Source organism: Maylandia zebra, linkage group LG11 (genome assembly GCF_041146795.1).
Source record: "Maylandia zebra isolate NMK-2024a linkage group LG11, Mzebra_GT3a, whole genome shotgun sequence".
Taxonomy (NCBI): Eukaryota; Metazoa; Chordata; class Actinopteri; order Cichliformes; family Cichlidae; genus Maylandia; species Maylandia zebra.
This window is the reverse complement of record NC_135177.1, coordinates 32,654,880-32,675,335: the sequence shown is the minus strand read 5'-3', so window position 1 is coordinate 32,675,335 and position 20,456 is coordinate 32,654,880. Positions and strand designations below refer to the sequence as shown.

At 37.7% G+C, this 20,456-nt stretch overlaps 1 protein-coding gene across 1 annotated transcript in view; it reads right to left on the bottom strand.

Moving 5' to 3' along the window:
* Positions 1–4,469: 4,469 nt before the first annotated feature.
* dgkb (diacylglycerol kinase, beta) overlaps positions 4,470–20,456 on the bottom strand; it is an 80,627-nt gene continuing 64,640 nt past the window's right edge. The window contains exons 21-25 of the mRNA XM_004560186.4: positions 19,357–19,447; positions 17,871–18,066; positions 11,572–11,692; positions 11,295–11,355; positions 4,470–7,503 (exon numbers count right to left, since the gene is read on the bottom strand). Of these exons, the coding sequence (XP_004560243.1) occupies positions 7,396–7,503; positions 11,295–11,355; positions 11,572–11,692; positions 17,871–18,066; positions 19,357–19,447 (577 nt within the window). The 3' untranslated portion in view covers positions 4,470–7,395. The remainder of the gene's footprint in view (positions 7,504–11,294; positions 11,356–11,571; positions 11,693–17,870; positions 18,067–19,356; positions 19,448–20,456) is intronic.

The following is a 20,456-nucleotide window of genomic DNA, read 5'->3' as shown; positions in this document are numbered from 1 at the left end:
TCACTCTTCTCCCGGTCAAGTTTGTGTCCATGGTAACGGTGTTTTGAAGAGCCTCCAGGGGGACTTGCTGAAGCGCCAGCTCTTCCCTCTCCTGTAAAGGGATACTTTGTTGAGACCTGCAGAAGGCACTGACCTGGAAGTAAAGTCCAGGAGCAGCGGGCAGGAAAAAAAATCCTACAAAAAAAAAAAAAAGAAATCCCACTGAACCCCTCAAACCATTTTAAATTAAGAGGGAAGTCCAGATCCAGAACCTGAATGTCATGGAAAGTTTTAATCGTGCAGTTTTACAGCTAAAGCATAACATTTGCTTTACATTTAATATTATGTAATACCAGTACCAAGGTTCGCCAGTACAGTTACTAGCAGTTAACACCGATATTAAAACATTAAAAGTTGCAAATGCACTTTATTCTTTCAATAGAAAAAAATATGGCATGACTTCAAAAAGCCACTGTGATAATGTATACTAATAACAGGTTACGTCTGATCTGTACATTTCTTTTCTTCAGTTTAAACAATACATAGAAAATGTTAGTTATGTGAAATAACCAAACACCAGCATTTCGGAGAATATCGATGTGCTTATGTTTCTCTTTTTAGGCCTTAAACTGATGACACTGGTGTCAATACTCAAAACAAGATTTTGTATTGGACATATGGGTACTTATTTGTTATTCGCATGAACACGCTTTCGCAATTTACCATGAATTCTTCTCAGAGCCCGAATAAACTCTAAAAATATTAAGTATGTGACATCCAGCAAGTGTTATTTATCATAACAAAATCTTAATTTAACTATTATTTTCAATGCCAAAGTAGTTAAGGGCAGGGATGTCAAACATACAGCCCCGAGGACCAAAACTGCCAATAAATACAACAATACAGTGACAGAAAAATCTTTTTGTTTTTTGGAATTATTCTAGCCTGGAGTGAAAGTATTAGGAAAGTTACATGGTTTTATATGTTTTTTAACAGAATCTTTGAATCATAACATTGAGATATAGTTTTGGAATTTCTAATTTTTCCTCATGCATCTCAGGCTGTTTTTCATCTGTTCTATAAATGGATCACTCATTACATGACAACAAAATTTATAAAAAATAATGCCTTCTGTTGTCTGGCACATTTTTAAGGGATTTGGATGGCGAATGTCTTTCTTAGGTTTATGGTTTCAGCTTTTTAAAAATCTTGGCTACAGCTCTGATGAACAATTTCAGAATGTACTTCTTTATTCTTAGAATTTTTTTCTAAGTGTGTATGAAATGATTTTACTGGTCTTAAGATGAAAATTTGTCTGTATGTGGTCTATGAACTAAAGAAGTTTGACACCGTGGCTTTGAGTTAAATAGAACAGCATGTACATCACAACAATAAATAAACTTGAACGTGTTGTACATGTCAAGAAATATTCTGCGAGATTTAAAGAATCAGACTTTTTAGAATAAAATACTACTTTGTTTTGTGAATCTGATAAGTTTCTCCCCTTAGATCTCTTTTTCTGTTTGGTCTGACTGTTGTAGGATGTCTGCAGTTTCCTGGTTGCACACCTATATTTAAAGCTTATAGGCGTTATTTTTGAAAGAAGGTCATGGGCAAAAAAAAAATCATTACCACTGTCAGGAATGCTTTTTTGTCGCTGTTGCAGCTAAGTTGTAATTTGTAAAAATGTGTGTTGGGTGCATAACAATCAACATAGATTTGCTTGCCAGGATACAGAACAGATCTAGGATAAAACCCTGAAAGAGAACTTTACCAGTGCATCAAACACTTGACTGAAAGACGGGCATATCGGAAGTCAGTGGTGGTCACGCTGGTGCCATCTTGGATCCAGGCAGGGTTCCATTACCAGGCAGGTGAAGTGGATGTGAAGTGAAGTACTGTGTCACTCCTGCTGAACACCCTGAGGATGGAGAAACGCAGGTCAAGTGCAGGAGTCTACCCATCTGACACTGAGACAGCCAATACCCTAAACCAAGTGCCACTCCAAAAGAATATAATTGGGGTTTTCCCCATCTGTTTTATTTTCAAAAATAAAACTCATGACACTGAAGTTACTCCAGATTACTACACTGTGTTTCACTTGTACTTATTTAGCCAAAATTGAGGTGACTAAAAATAGGGGACAAGAATAATCATTATAAAGACAGTTAACCACTTCATTTGCTGCTTATCCTCTTTGAGCATTTATTGAAACATTACTTGCATTCTTTTGTACTATTAAAAAAGAAGAAGAAGAAAAATTAGTGGCAAGTGAAAGCTTATTGCCAAACATTTTTACATTCTAGTAATTTCACTATCACTCACATGGGAGTGAGAGAGAGAGAGAGAGAGAGAGAGAGAGAGAGAGAGAGAGAAATAGAGCTATCTCCTCTAGGATGCAAGATGAAAAACAAATGTTGAAGATCAGGAATTCACAGGGTGTTAAACTAACATGAACAGAATATATTTAATGGGAATGAGCATTAATCTTGGCAAGTTATACTAACAAATGAGTAGTTATTCAGTTTAATTCGATTTTATTTATGTAGTATAGCAATAGTGATTGCTATAGTATAGCAGTCTCCAGGTGCTGTAAGCAAAGACTCTACAATAATACAGAGATTAGAGTTATGTAGATTCAAATTCCAAGTCAATATCTCCCTGTTGGTGAAAAGAGATGAAAAACCATGTACTATCTGGGTTTGCTTAGAAACAAATGGCTGCAAACTAGTGGCACAAAAATGAAACTAAAGCCATTGTCTCAGAGAATCAGTTAGGTCCATAGGTTTTTGGCTAGCAGCAAAAGTTTTGTAATTTTGCCTCTGTAAACCACCTCATTTAACTTTGACTTTAAATGATCATAATTAGATTGAAGTATAGACTTGCAGCTTTAATTCAAGGGGTTTGACAAATGTTATTACAGATGTTTTATATCTGTGCCCCATTTTCATAGGCACAGAATCATTGGACAATTGAGAGCTGTTCCCTCATTGTCCCATGACAAATTAAGCAGATTAAAGATCTGGACTTGGGTCAAACTTGCATTTGCTATTTTTTATTGCATAGTATGAAGTCCCATGAGATACTGTTGCAAGTTAAGGACGCCTTAGAATCATTAGATTTGGGGGGGGGGGGGGGGGGGACCAAAATAAAACTATCAGAAAGATTGCAAAAACTTTAGTGGTGTCCAAGTCAAGAATCTGTTACATTCTTATAAAACATGGAGGAATTGGCCAGTTCAGCAAAACCAAACATCCCCAAAGACCACAGAAGACTGGATAGAGAAAGCCCAGTCAAGAACACTCAATGAGGGGGGAGTATCATTGTCAAGGTCTGCAATCATGAAATCCCTTCATGAATGTTAAAAATGCAACAAGGTCAAAACCACAACTTACACCGAAGAACAGGAAGGAAAGATTAGACTTTGGACAGATGATGACCAAGATTAGCTGGTACTGAAATAATGGGAAGGAAAAAGGCATCTAGAAGGAAAGAGGCAGCTCATGACTCAATTAATACGACATCATCTGTCAAACATGGTGGAGACAATGTTATGGCATTGGGCATGTATAGCTGCCAGTGGAACTGGGCTATTAGTGTTGGCAGTGTTATTATATTGTGTAGTGGATAATGAACCAAAGCATATTGCAAAAGAGTTTCTCAAGACAAAGAGATGGGATCCTAACCCTATTCTTCGATGGCCAAGGCAGTTACCTCATTTCAACCCAGTAGAACATGCTTTTTAATTATTAAATACAAAACTGAATGGAGAGAGGGCCACAAACCTTGCGGTGGTGTACAGAGGCACATTGCAAAAAGTGGTGTAACTGCCCCAAAAGTTATAGACCTAACTGTATTGCCCAGAGTTGGACTGCATGTGACAAAGAAACTACCCAACTTAGTCACACTGGCCATCAGTGTTCTATAAAGTGCTACTTTTCTAGTACAAAGACTGCATGATGTCCCATTGTGCCTCTGTGGAAACAGAGCTGGTAATTTAGCTAATTCTACTCTAATCATTAACTTCTACTTAAACATTTCTAGTAGTGTGAAAGCAAGCAGTAGACCGTTGCTGATACACTGCTATGCTAAATTTGATAAACAGCAATGGAGACAATATCCTGACCGATAACAGCCTTGCATTTATGTCGCCCTTTTGTCAATTTTGTTCATACAGAAAACACAATATTATAATTGCAATTAAAGCACCTACCTCATATTTGTGTCATACATATAATTATCAATTAATCTAGCATGCATGTCTCTGGAGGAGGATGGAGCACCTGAGGAAACACAGGACCAGAGAGGACATAAAGACTGCACTGATTCAAATCGTGCTGTTGCCTCAAAGCTTCTTTCTTTGAGGCAACAGTGCTAACTGTGACGCCCGTAGAATTTGAATCTGTTATACCAACAATCTTTTGACTAATATGTGACTACTATGCATCATTAAGGAGTAAAAGGTTAAAAAAAAATTCCTGAACACAATGCCAAACAACAAGCTTTTTTATTGTTTCCATCACTTTTCTCAGTCAACACTGGCAGGCATAATTTCTTTTTAGACAACAACAAAATGGTGTGAGTTCTAGAGTGAAGCAAAAAGCAGAAAAATAAATAATACTGTGTACAAAAATACAACCTCACTGTATAAACGCTACACAATACAAAGCAAAAAGACATGGGAGACTCCTTGGCTATCGTCTCCGCCGGCATATGGCACTTATAAAGACCGAAACAGTCAAGCCTAAAATTCTTCCCAAAACATGCAAATGTGAAGTTCTATAAAAACAAATGCATTTATCAAGTGTGTCTCGCTGGTAGGTCTGTAACATAATGTCCCCAGAATATGAATAAGTGAGTACTTTTAGTCTTTGGTCAGCCTGAATGAAATTAGTGCAGAAAAGCACTGAATAAGACCAATACCATCCAGCCACTTAATGCTCTGTATTAAGGAGGATACTCATAGGAAATTACTATCTATAAATGGCAACTGTGCATATGTTAGTGACTGTTATAAAATGTGACTGATTTTCAGTATTGATTCTTTAAAAGGTTGTTACCAACATGTTGAATTTCTGAACTCTCTTGGGCAGCGTTCTAGATATTTCTTTAGGAATAGTTCTCCAGGCTCCTTGAATGACATTCAAAGCTCTACTTTGGACGTTGGCTTCCTTTTGGTCTCTTCTCTGTGGAGATGATCCCCCAGTGCTGCAATTATCTTAAGGTTCGAGCTCTATGGAGGCCAAGCCATTACTTAGTGTCTTGTTTTGTGCTTTTCTATCCACGTATACTTTTACTGCATTGGCAGTGAGTTTGGGATCATTGTCACGCTGAAGAATTAAGCTTTTGCCAATCCAATGCTTTCCAGATGGTACATCATGGTGGATTAAAATCAGCTGGTAGTTTTGCACGGTCATAATTCCAATTTTGGCAAAATCCCCAACACCACTGGTTGAAATGCAGCCCAGAACCATGACAGAGCCTCCACTGTGTATTACAGATGCCTGTAGACACTCACTGTGGTTGCTCTCTCCTGACCTGCTCCAAACATATTTTAACTCAAAATGTAACATTTGGATCAACTCCACAAGACCTGTTACTGCTGATTTATAGACTTTTTTTGTGATTTCTTTCCCTGTTTCCCTTCTTTAAGAATGGCTTCTTCATAGCCACCTTCATACTGAGAACATTTATGATGGGGCTTTGCCGAAAGGAGATGGATCAATTGAAAGGCCAGATGCATCTTTCCGGTCTCTGGGTCAAGTCTGTATTGACAAAGAGACCTGACTCAGGTGTTTTTGCTGTTTCTGAAGGACACGACTTCCATATGCTGTTTTAAGGACATAGTGCACGACATGCTAAAATAAGCCAGATTTTTGGCTAATAATCCCCTTGTTGGTCCAAAACACTATTTTATGCCAGTAAACTAAGTTATCTTTGGCATTAACTTTTTTGGGGGGATATTCAACTAAAGAAATGGGATCATGCTATTAACAAGGTGCTAAAGTTAAAAATTAAAACTGTCTTTTTGCTAACTTGTCTGTTACGTAGACAACACTGAGTGATTTAAAAATCTGTGTTAAGTAGCTTAAGAAACAAACAAACAAAAAATCCTCTTAAAATTGGACCGGACTGAAAATGAGTGTAAAAACAGCCAATATCCAAAGGAAAACTTTGAAAGCCTGTAAGACAGTCTGGATACTTAGAAGCAAAATATAAAGAAATGAGGAATTTGCACAGCAATGTATATACATGAATGTCAATAGTAAGTTTGTAGATCTTTCACTGTTTAATGGACGCTTACTTGTGCAGCGGACTGTAAACCCTCATCAACAAACATCAGAAAAAAATGAGTTACCATAGAAGGTCAAGCTGCTTCTTGTGAACATAACTATACAAGTGCTTGTACTATACAAGATAAATATTGTTGTTTTCTGTGGCTTTTCAAAGATTTTCATTCTATTATGCCTGAGTACCTGTTAAGAAAGCACAGGATCCCATAAAAATGCAGATAAATGATGATGTGGTTGAAACAGAGCTGTGCTGTAGATGCAGATTCAAAAATGATCAATTTCCATAAGTGTCAAAAGAGATCATGGTCACTCATGCAATAGAAAGTGTGCACAGATCTGGTAAAACTGTCTCGAAATCTCTCGTGCAACGTAAAACAAAGAGTGTCATGCATTTTTTATGAGCAATCAATAATCATTCCTAATCTTTCCACTGACGGAGAAGCAAAACAGCCAATCAAAACATGACAAGGATGACTTGCAGGAAACATGAAACGAAAGCAGATTCTCTGTCTTTGCACTATTTGAAGCCATTCATGACTGAAGCGTAGAAGAGATGTCGGGTAGAGACACTTCACTTTTTACTAAACACTTTGGGAAAAATCAGATGCAAACTCCAGATATGTCATCTCCAACAGCACCAGCCTCTTTCACTGTCCATCATGCATCAGGGGTATGCAAATACAAAAATAAAACATTAGAAAACATCAATAGCAGTTAAATATGAATAAATAAATAAATAAATAAATAAATACATCTCACAAAACACATTCAGCGGTGGGTTTGTTACACATGGCACAGAGCACAACAGCAAAAATAAAAACAGAAGTTTAGAAAATAGAAGAACAGAAGTGAACTTCCATAAATAGCTTCAATATTTTTGGAGCGAAATTACACCACAGACTGTAGAAGAAAGTGTCAGTCCTAAACTCGCCTCGCTTTGGATTCAATGTGGGCTTCTCAGTGACATCTCCATGCTGCAGGCGACACATCCTGATCCTACACTTTGCTACTGTATGCTGGGCTATCAATCAGACAAAGGGCTCCTTTACAAACAGGCCCAGCTAAGATCAACCGGTGACTACTGCCCTGCAGGTGTGTGTGAGCACTCGGAGGTCTTGAAGGTTCAGTCTTTGCTCTCAGTGCGAGTTCGTCTGATCAGTGAAGAGAAGAAGCTTCGACCTTGTGGTGGTCCCATTAGCATGGGAGCTTGGTTCTTGTGAACGATCTCAATCTGGTATAAGAAAAGAGAGAGCTGAGATTTAGCTCAGAAAGGAAATGTGTTTTAAGCTGTCTGTTAACATCTTCACATAGCATTTTTCAGTAGCATTATGAAATCACTCAGTGCTTACTATACAGTAGACTATAAAGGGAGTTTTCCCAATGCTGCCTGGCTTATAGGGAGCATTCACTCTTTAATCCACGATGAAAAAAACTGATGTCTTGTCAATTTGTCTTTCTGCTTTGCCAAGTGTTGTAAGCCATATTCACCCACTCTTATTATTTGTTTACTCCAGCACGCCTGCTATGTACAGTGCTGTGAAAAAGTATTTGTTCCCTTCCTTATTTCTTAGTTTTTTGCATATGTGTCATAATTGCATCGCTCACACTATCAAACTAATTTTAACATTTGACAAAATCAACCCAAGTAAACACAAAACTGTGTTTGTAAAATGATGACTTCATTTATTAACCAAAAAAATACTAACCACACCCAGGCCCTATGATATTCTGAATCAAGAAATGACTTAAATAGAACCTGCGTATAATATAAGTGCAGTTGGCTAAAGATAAAACACAAAACAGATGAAAAAGAAACTCTTTAGGATCAGTCAGTCTGAAAAGGTTTAGACTCCTTTGTAAACCTATGAAAAAACAATTAAAGTACAAAATTTCTGTTCTCCTTGACTTTTTCCAAAGTCATCCAGCGGACCAGACTGAAGTCTTTGATGGGCCGATTCTGGCCCACGTGCCTCATGTTTGACACCCCTGATTTAGATTTTAACCACTGAAATATATATGCCAGACGTGACTGTAAGCTAAAATACTGACACATAACACTTAACACATAATATAGTCTACTTATCTTTTGATTTAAGCACAAATTTGAAATTTGAATTTGAAAAATTTGAATTTGAAAAATTTGAAATTTGAAAATTTGAATTTTCTTTCTGTATTAATTATTTTTGTTATTATTGTATTTAATTGTTTTAGTGCACAATCCATGTCACACATGTTTTTGAAACAGCTCCTGATACTGTGAAACTATGTTTTTTTTGTTTGGTCTGTTTTTTGGGGGTTTTTTTGTACGACATTTCTTGTTTTCAGATAAACATAATTCGATAATTTTACAGCAGCTATACTTCATATATATATTGATGTGATGCCACAATCAACAACAATAAACACAAACACAACAAAAACAATGGTATTTAAACTATTATTTAGTTTTCACAGCTCATTTACAGAAGACTTTTACCTATAAAATGAAAGTGCCTCCATAATCAACAAATGACTTTTTTGAATTATGTTTACCTTTCTTTTAAATCTCAGAAGGTTATCCCCATGAAATAATAAGGTCTCTATCCACTGTTCATTATACCCAGCACTTTATCCCCACAGAAGCAAATTCAGCAATGCATTAACAATTAAAAAAAAAATCCTCCATATGGATGTTGCATCCAAATGGGTTCTTGTCAAGTGGCTTATGAATGCATATTTGAACGTCCTGACTACAACAAACTTTGAGAATCCCTGGGGTTAGTGACTCCGATAACATATTATTGTGGATTACTGTAAAGACTGAATTTTATATTATCTGACAATATCCTGTTTGCCTGCAATGATGCAATTTCTTTTAGGAGTTGCAACTGTAGATCGATGGAACCCCAAATATCAACCATCAAGGGTTGTCATATTAAGCACATCATTATAGAGTTGCACTAAGAGTCTAAACGCAGTAATGGGGAGGGGAAATGCTACCATCTGCATTCAAAGGACCACATTCACTTCAAAGGAAAGATGCCATTTATTGTGCTTGCACTCTGACGCTGGAGCAATTACTTAGCTTTTGTGGGCTTTCTGCCATCATTAAACATGATTGAAGTTAATGTTTATCAAGTACTTTGCCATAAACATGATAGTCTTTACAGACAAGACAGTGGCCAAAAAAGAAAAAAAAGATCTAAAGTGATACCTGAAATAAATTTGGATGGTAATCAAGCTCTGTTTCTTTAAAATGCAGGATTAAGTATTTATGTGGTTCAAGGGCCCATGGAACAATATGGCTTTTAGACAGAAAATAAAATAATTTGCTCAAATGAAGCATGGATGTAATGAGCTATCAGGTCACAATTAATCATCCAAATTAAGAAAACCGAGGGGGGATTTTACTTAGACCCTAATGAAGGTGCATTGTACCAGAATCAAATTTGGAAATATGGTGCCAGTTATTTTAGATCTACTCATCAGAGTGACACATGCTGCATTTAGCTTAAAATCTTAAATGGTTATGGTGTTAAACATGGTATGCATGCAGAGACTGATATGCATTTGCATAGCTGCTGTTGTTAATAATTAGTGGAACAACATCCAATTTGAAGTGTGATGTTTTTGTAGGCATTTAACGCGTTAAGTGATTCAGATGCAGTTCAGACATACAGAATGAAAAACTTTCCTTGGAAATCATTGCAGCACAATTATGTATCGTCAGAGCCCAACTTTGCTCTGTGTAGTTGTGCCAGCAGATACAAGAGCACTTGCAGGCCACTTGTTTTGTCATGGCTGGGCGATCCATATGTAAATCTCGGCAGCACTTCATCTGCAGTGGTGTTCTAATTAAAGCTAAACACAACCGTAATCAACGCAAACTCAGGAGTTTCCTTTTGAAAAACGAGCAACTTGGACAGAGAGAAAACACTTATCGAGGTACACGTTTGCGATCTAGACGATGAGCAAATTAGAAGAAATAAGACTTGAATCATTAAGAATTTGTTATCATAAATTAATGCACTAGAATATAAAGCAGCAACAGCTGAACTGTTATATTAATCTTAATATTAAAGCATATATATTTGATATTTTTTTAAACATGTATCAGCTTTTGGTTTGTTTGTCAGAAAGCTATATATAAGATATATATAAATCTTTTAAAGTTTGTATCTGTCTTGTGTGAAACTTGTATGAAAAGCATACAAGAGTGAAAACAGATATAAGATCCCTTGAAAAATTCTATAATAAAACTTGTATGTGTTGGATACTTACTAAAACAATATATGAAAGTAATGAGAAAGTGGCCACTTTCAGGAGTAAATCATATAAGTTTTTACTATTTCTTTTCCATATGGGAGAAGTCATTGAAAGAAGATTTAATCAGTCACTAAGGTGGGTCGCATTAATGACTCCTGGCCATCTTAACATCTTAGACCATAATGTCTATAAACCAATACCTTCTTATGAATATGCAGATGCATAGACAAGGGATAAGTTTTCTGTTTTGGTTTTATAATGCAGTTGCAATAGAGCAGGCTTTGTTAGCATACAGTTAAATAGCTGATGTGGTTTCAAAACCATTGTCTTTCACCTAACAAGCATTTAACTTTTCACTTTTGTTTTTTATCTTCATGATGCCCGTGTGGGGCATTTTCATAGTAGAACTCAAGATCTCCCACACAACAGTAACTATGTGTTTCCTCAGAGGTTCCTCAAACAGTCTGATGTTACTCTTTAAACTCAGAATAAAAAACAAACAAAGAACTTTTTGAAAACTTGAATTTACAGAATGAGTCATGGATGCTCATTGCCACATGTTGGAAAAATTCTCAAGCATCAATATGACTGTCAGACTGCAGATTCCATATGTAAAACGTATTAATATTTTTTCATTTGCAAATCTTTTTTTTGTAAATGGAGATTACAAAATACTTTGCTCGATTCTTCTTTCACTGCCCTTACAATTTACTTTATATTGGCATATAACTGTCTTTAGTTTGGATGAACCATTTGTGGAAATGCAGTTCAACTTACAGTGCACGGAGTCTGCATCCAAGGTTCACCATCAATCTGCATTGGAAGGGATTTACTGGTTCTGTAAGTGAAGAACGAGAAAACATGCTGTAACAAATCTTCACAATAAAACCAAATAAAAGCATTCTGCACCAGGATGCTTAAAAATCATCACCTTAATTTATACTCGTAGCATTTTTATGCTTTTTCTTATATGCCATAGCATTTGCTACCATAATAAACTAAAAACAATATAATAATTGGAAGAAACAGGCACAAAACATTGTTAAAGACTGACCTGATAGTCACAGAGGAGCACTGTGCCAAGCGTCGTCCAGCGCTCTTCAGGCCAGTGTAGATCTGACCCATCTCCATGGCTCCTTCGAGTCCCACAACCTCCAAGAGCTGGTCAGACAGGTCTGAGACAAAAGCAAACAAAAGCAACAAAGCAAAGAAAAAACACTTTTTTAACCATGCAAAGTCCAGCCAAGTTTTGTCCTCATTATGTTATAGTATCACTGCTGCTTTTGAATGTAGCTACCATTCACATGAGAGGTAAACAATGCAAAAAACTCATACTAGGAGTGAGAAGACACATGAAACAAAGTACAAAAGCGAGGAGGGGAAGAGGAAAGTGAGAAGAAGGTGAGGAAGAATAAAAGAACATGACATGTGATGTTCCTCACTTCAGAGTTTGCCTTCTGTTGCTGAAATATTTAATATTCACTGTTTAAAAAAAAAGATAGAAAAAAGGCAACAAGCTACAAACAAAACAGCTATTAATTAGATTGCACCGGCAATGCAAAGCAATCTTGTGATAATATAATTATTAATTTCTCTTCTGTTTTTCAGTTATGAGCATTGATTTTGCCCCTGCTGGAAGCCCAGTGTCACGCAGGGCCCATCTGTTTCGGAGGCCCGCTCTGCCTCCGACTCTCCATCAACTCATCCCTCCACAAATTAAGAAGCTGCTGCCTCGCTGTTGGTAGTATACAGACACTAATTGAAACTAAGACCCATTTTTAGGCACTCGGTGTGTGTGAGCGTGTTAGCCCCGCAATGCCGTGTGTACGTGAGTCGTGTTGGTTTCCTGAAGGAGTGTCGTGGGCAATGTTGCTGTTGCGGTGAGATGTTGTTGCCGCCGCCGAGCTGTGGTGTCCAGCTGTCACCATGGTGATGGACATGCGTCTGCCCCTATCTCAACGCTGGACTTTGAGTGCAGCACTTTCCAGGGTCGGAGTGGAAGAGTGTGTACACATACAATCCAAAGCAGGTTGACCTCCCTGACACTGAGCTTTAAAGTTGCTCCCCCCGTCACGTGACTTCTCACGTTGATGTGAACGGCTCATGCAGGCCCATGGTGACATATATGATGGACAGCATCACCAAAGCGATAGGGATTCCTGTTTGCCCCGAGCTACAAAGATCTATTATACTTTAGAGCTCTTAGCTTGGGAAAGAATGCAAAGGCTGTAGCTGTGCTGGTTTAAGAAGGGCAGGAGGACCCTGTGCAGCCAACACACACACACACACACACTAAAACACACTCACAGACACAAATTTGCTTTTAGTTACAACTTTTACGATGTCTCAAAGAATTAAAGACCAACCCTGATGAAAAAAACGAGCCTATTATTTTGTGAATTCTTGTAAATCGTGTTGCTGCAGTGACATACAGTCCTGTATATCACTCATTTCTTTATAATTTGTTTTGTTTTTAGAGCTTTCAGGCCTTCTTGTGTGTAAAATAGAGGACGAAAGGAGAAGTAGCACTCCAACTATCTACAGGTGAACAGCATCTGAAAGCCAATAAAGACCTGATATAGGCCTTCAGTTTATCTATCTGCTCTTCACTGACTCCCCATTAGAAATGAGATGAATCCAAATGTATGGAGGAGGTAAGATGAGAGGTACAATAGTGAATGTCTACAGCCATCTGTAAAACACAGCCGAGGGCGTGTCCTAGTAAAATGTAAAGAAATGCGATGTGGCTCAAATCTTTTGCACGGTACTCTAGAAGAGTAGTGTGGTTAGAGCTGAGCTACATTTCTGATGTTGTACAACATCTGTCTCCCATATAAGTACTTTTATTTAAAGGTCCAAATAAGTTTCCAAAATTACATTTTCTAAGTTTATTTACTCTAAAGTCAGCTACACCAGAGTATATCAAGTATATTTAATTTAAAAGTAAAGATGCTGATGCAGTATATTAAGGTTGTGACAAATCATTAATGTTAGTTATGTATCAAGTTGTATATTGTTCACCCGCAATATACAACTTGACATACTGTAACTTAAGTTTATTTTCTTTTCTGAAAATGAGTTTACCGACTTTCTTACACTCCAGTGCCTTGCAGTGTACACTTATTTGCATTGATGCTGATACCTTGCCTGGATCTACAGTCCAAAGAAATTAAAATATGTCCATTGGCACAACTAAACAGAATAATGAAACTGTTTAAAACTCAACACACCCGTACCCTTACAAATTAAATTGTATTGTATTTCCTAATAGGAGCATTCGGTCTCATTTTTACAAAAGCCTGAAATGAACCTTCAGGTAAAAATTGTTCTTTCAAATTAAGAGTTGAAAAAAATAGTTTTCAAAATGATAAAAAAATTACAGAAGCTATCCTCTGTCTCAGAATTGTAAGGAAATTGATTCTGATCAGAATCTTTTCTAATCTGTCCATGTTCCACCTCTCCATGAAATGTCATGAAATATGGCAAAATAGTACAAAAGCACTAGTCTTGGAGGAGAAATGGCCTTCAGGCAAAACTTAAAATTAGACATATTTTCATCTCTTTCTAAGAAATGAGGACACACGACTTCAATAAGGGTCTTAATGGACTGAAATCATATTTTATCTCGAGTGGGGTTTTTTTTTTGTGAATTTCCATTTTTCTTTTCTTGTATCACCATCAATTATTCCATTTACGGGAAGTTCAAATGATTCACCTGGATCTACAATACAAAGCACACTCGCCTAAATATAGTAAAAAACCAACATGTTCTCAGAGATAAACTGGGAGAAAAACTGAATCACCTAACCGATTAGAAAGGCCAATTTATAAAAAGTCATGATAAGCAGTCTATGGCCAAATATAAACCAAATCATCTTATTTATCTAATCTCGAATCAATGTCCCTTACGTAGGTCAAGAAATCAGGATTTCAAATTGATAAACACTACAAGTGATAGTGAATGAAACAATGATATGAACCAGTGTCCGTATGGGACATGAAAAAGCAGCACACTGCGACTTTAATCTTAGCCACATCTTCCCATCAGAGAGAGAGAATAGAAACAACGTCCTTGTCACTGTCACACAACTACCTGTCCAGGCCAGTGGCTGCACTGACACATGTGGAGCGACAGGGTGAGAGCAGAGGAATAAAAGACAGACAGTGACGGAGCAGAGCAGGACCAGCAGCCGATCTGCTGAAAGTAAAACTAAAGAGGAATGGCGGAACAAGGAGGGAGGGCATGTGGAGGCCGATCCTCCAATGAAAGCTTCATGGGGCTTGTCACGGGGGATCAGTCCCAAGCATCAACCCCTCCACCCACACATGAAGCCCCTATTCTAAATAATTCACTCTGCAGCCATTCCCTTCCACCTGAGGGGCTTGTCTCCTGGCGTCACCAGCGGGACGATTTAACAGCTCCCGAAAGGTCAGGGTTTTTTTTTTTTTCATCCCCTAGCCACCCACCAGCCCACCCATCCACACACAGATGCAACTACACATACAACTTGACAAAAAATGATCTCTGCCAACAGTCATGTGCGTCACCCTCTGCCCCTCTGGGCTAATGCACTCCTGTGTGTTTACCTCTAAATACGCTGTTCTCTTGATCTAACAAGTTTGGCTGCTCACCTTGAGGGCACCTTCCACAAGGGCATCTATTCTAAGATATACAGTACAGGTGGACAACACAAACACACCCACCCGCATCAATACACAGGCTCAAATGGGTATGGACACACATAAACAAAGGGAAATACTCCCCACTCACACTAAGTGCCTTTCCAGGTTTAGACTGTGGCCTCTATTTTTTTTTTTAAATACAAACACAGAAGTGATTGATTTTTTTTCAGGGATAAATGGAGTGTTCATCATAGCAAAGCTGGGCTTTGCATTGATCAAATGTGTCCCTCACAGTGCACATGTGCCATATGGTTCCTTTTTATTATGATTTTGCATTGGTTTAACCTGAAGTCTACTGAAATCCTTAAACCTCGATTTTTCTAACTGTCAGCAGGGGGTCGTCCAAAAAAAGAAGTCTGGTTGTATGGAAGTCAGTGAGAAAACTGCCATCGGTGAACATGTCCATGATAATCTTATGGTCCTGGTTGCAAATTAGAAGTCTTATTAAATACAACACTGCATTTCTTTTCTAAATGATGGTCATGTTTGATATCCAAGATGACACAGCAGAGTATGTTACAGGGCAAGCCTACTGACGGAAATGCTCAGCTCGAAGCATCAAAAAGGTGATGTTAATGTACTGGAGAATGACTTTTTTATGGGTTATTTATTGTCGGACTGAGTTGTGTTTCCTTGTCTACTTCCTCACTGTCTCTCACTTGTTTTCTCAGTTTTTTAAACAACATAAAACAGATTCATTTTGCACAATAAATGCTGTGACTGTGAAAAAGAGTCCAATTTAAAATGTGCCACCTTTAACCATCTTTAAAGGCAAAACAGCACCAAAGGAAACAGAAAATTGAATCACAACTAAAAGGAATGAATGCTCCATAGTGTGCTTCACAGAGGGCTTTTTATTTTCCAGAAATTGTGCTATGGCCAGTGAAGTCTCATAAGGGATCACTGGCAGCCATGTCTGGAGATCTTTGCTGGCTCGTCATGTCTCAAAGCCAGACACTGATTGTAACATCCACTTCATCCCCAGGTACAAACACACCATCTCAACAGGGAAACCTAAAAAACATACTGTGCATCACCTGAACAGGCACAGTTAGACATGATAGAAATAAAATACAAAAGCCAAGTAAATCCAGAATTCACGGCTGTGAGTCTACAAAAGAATTTAGAAAGACTCAACAGCAATTATTAGTAATAAAATTATTTCAATAAAGAACAGATTAGCTGTCATTCAAGCTATGTTGTAAACATGGATAAAATTGGGGCATATTGATATGAAAGCTTAACAAAAAGTAAAACTAAATTGTATTCCCTTTCAACAGGACTACAATAACTGAAAACACGTGCAGTGATGATATATTAAGCCACATATATATAGTTCTTACTATGTATTTGAAGGAAAAATTATATTGTCTGTAATTTTTCACTGCAGTACTAGAATATTCTGCTTTCTGGATATTTTCTACCCTTTGCTATTAACTCCCTAAAGCGGCTCACACAATTTCACCAGTTTCCACAGAGCAGCTGACTCATTGTGTTTCGTTCATTCATATATTCCCATTGATGGGCTTCCTTTTGACGTAAATGGATTCAGGGGTATGCCCAACACCCCACTCAGTCAGCTCCTATTAACAGAGCCTGTCCACTGGTGCCCACACAGACCATTAATACACAAGTGACAGTTCCAAACTGTGACATGATTGTACCTCTTCTTTGCAAACAAAACCTGCTGGCTGTGATTCACCTTGTCATCAGTGAAATATTAATGTGCTCAGGAAAAGTTTGGCCCAAAGTTTAGTCTTTGATCTGTCTGATAGGAGCAAGGACACAGACTGTTAGTGTCTGATGTGGGCTTCAGGGAGAAGAACCTCCTACACTGTCAAAGCTGTTTAACTTGCACTATTATTGTTTAACAGAGCAAACCAACCATGGTATGTAGCATGCAGAGGTTTGACTGCTGTTGATGACTCACCAATTACGTTACAACATGCCGACAGATTTAGCCAGAAATGTTCAGCTATTGAAAAAATAGTGGGCGTAACCACTCCCAAATAGTGTGTTATAGTAATCACATTACATTTTTCAGTCAGTTATTTTGTTACTCGTGTTACTTCATACATCTTCTTCATATATCTGGACACAAGGTTGACAACAAAAACCCTCCAAAACTGTCAGCTGATTTAAGTTTGTGTGCAGGAGGAGGAAAATGCTGGAGTGGTCTACAGCTTTGAGGAATAGGGATATGAACCTTACTTTTATTTTGACTGAATGAAAGGACGAATGCAAATACGAAATGCTTCACAGACAGACACAGCCACATTATTCTGTTAACACTACGTTGGCACTCTGGAAGCATGTGCACAGAAAACATGCTAACACAAAGATTATGAAAACCCCCAGAGTGATGCTAAAGCTGAGTGTGTGCAGACCCCAGCCCAGCAGCTAGAGCCTGAACTTTAGAGCCGGAATATATACTACACCAAAGTGGCCACTTACCAAAAAATCAATAGGCTACAACATGCTCCTTCAAGCTATGTTGCTAAATGTGGCTTTGTAGCCACATAGCCAAGTATAACACAGGTTATTGAAGCATTTTATTTAGCAATAACACATTTTCTCTGTGAGTTTAGATTTGTAATGTAATTAAGCTTTCTAACCACAATGATTTCAGCATTGATGTAAACAACCGTAAAACTCGGGTGTCAGAGCTACCTTGAACCGCAAACATGAGTTCTTTGGGGTCGAGCACAGGTGTCCTTTTGTCTTGACCCTTCTTTCCTCCCTTGCGGTAGCCCCTCCTCTTCTTGCTTTCACCCCAAAGGTTGGAGCCACCATGCATGCTGGGAATGTTGAGAATGGCAATGCCTTCCAAGGAAATACTGCTAAGGTCCAGAGTAACACCATCACACTTTTAAAAGAACACAGAAAGAGAAGGACAGATACAATCCGTTTCATCACAAGCTTTGTACTACAGTTTGATACTGAAATAATCTATAAGATGATGAACCCTAAACAGTGTTTTTCCCCAATGTCTAAACCAGAATATATTGCTTTGTCTAAGTAAGACGAACCTTAACCAGTTCTCACCCCAGAGTGTCAATGCTGCTGTTGTGCCATAACGTGACACGGCTCTTAAAAATATTAGTAAGCACAGGGAGGTCATCTTTGAAAGAGAAGGTAAGATATAAATTTTTCGATCCATGAACTGGAAGTCCACTTTGTGTAGTTCTGTTTTCAGTTACTGTTCAGCAAAGTATAAAAACTACTTTATTAGAAAAATAGAGTTGAAATAAGCTCAATTACAACCCAGATGTTCAAATATTACTCTTATAACCTAAAATCAAATCTTTATTTCTAAAGTGTTCTTAAGGTAAGACAAGTTTTAGTTTCTGCTTACTCTCCACTATTTGGTTTGATTTAGGCACATAGCTAATATATGCTTAATCTTATTAAGTAGAGATCTAGGAATCAGAATTTTAGAAAGATGGGAGAGAACCAGAGCAGCTGGTTGTTTTAACTTTAAAACACAAGTACACTTTGTACTAACTGCTTGACCCATCCTGCACTCATTTTAATTATGCTTAAAAGAGCCCAGCATGAAGGGGCAAGTGTCCTTATAGTTATTCTGTGTTAACCCAGAAATATTGTATTATATATTACTCTAAATGGTGCATTTTATGACTCAGGGATGTCTCATCATCTCCCTACCTGTCCTTCTTCAGTAATGTAAGCACTACTCAGCCCTAATTAATGAAGACCTCTGCACTGTGTGGATAGCTCTGAGAAGAGGGAAGATGAATTGTATAGACACCATCTTCATTATCACTCAATATCACACACAGCAGGGTCGTGTAGGGCTAATTACCTGTGTGTTACACTAAGGTTATGTGAGAAGTGGGTGGGGAGGTGCACAGATAGCCTTCACACATCCACACTTTGTCTGGGTGAATCTGAAACTAGTATACATTAGTGCTATTTATGGAGCAGCAGAAGACGAGAATATCTTAAATGACATCAATATTCTTACCTGACTGCTAGTGAAATACCCTTAATAATAAAGAATACATGATTGCTTCGTATCTAAGAGCTGAGATAAAGAAGAATAAGTTACAAAGCAACAAATTTCAAAATATATGCTTTTGCTTTTGTTTCTTTTCTTGGAAAAGTCTCCAAAAACAAAATACATGGTTTGAGTTACCTCAACCTCCAGAAAGTCGTGGAGCTTCTTACATGTGGCCGAAAAGGTCTCCGACGTGCCGAACTCAAAGTACCACAGCTTATTCTTTGTTCTGAAAAAAACAAAACAACAGGAACTGCAAAGGGACCGAGAAAAAAGGAAACATGGAAGTGTTTTCCCCACATCAAAATCTGAAGCTTGTGCTCTCTGTCTTTAGTCTCCTATACTGGATTATATAAAAAAATAGAAGACCACTCCATAAAGGTGGGTTTGTGCTTGAATCGTGTTTGAAAAAGAATCTTTTAATCTACACAGGAAATGTACTTTTACCATTTACAGCTTGCTAAAACCACACAGCCATTAATCCAAAAGAAGTATAATGTGTTTCATTAATCACTGAATTCAAAGCTAGTTAAGGAGGCATCTGAGGGAGCACTTCGGGTGGCTGTGCCCAACATTAAGGAGCAGGGAGGGGCATAAGAGGGTAATCTACCTGCCCTGGCAATTAACAGAGGACTAGGGTGCTGCTCCCCAGGCTTCCTACAGTGTACACTCCAGTCCCTAAGGCTGATGATCAATGACCTTGCAGGGGTGAGTCACCATCTGTCCAAACACTGCTATACTATATTGTATTTTCTCTCAGGTACACAAATAAAATAAAACTGTAATTGTAATTTGATTTTCATTAATAAAGTAACATTAATATGTGCATCTTTGTGTAAAACAGGTGAAAGTAAAACTGCATGTCAAGGATAATTTGAATACTGCATTATTTATTTTATTTCTTTAATAATTTAAACCCCTGAACAAGAAGAATTCATCAACTTTGCTTTAAACAAGACTTGAAAGAACTATTACTGATCACTAGCTCGGTTTCATGCAATTAGAGGAGGCTGGATCTTTGAACTTATTTTCTTTAAGCCAAACTTGTTAGATCAGGTCAGCAGCTTCACAATGACTGTATTTATGGGGCAATGTGGATGGAGTAAAAGAAGCGGTTATTTTAAGACAGTCATGGAAAACTTGTAAAACACTGCACTGCTAATGTGAGTGTGATACTAATAAAAATAACTGCTTAACAGGTTATGACACTGTGAAACAAATACAGTGAATTAGGTCAT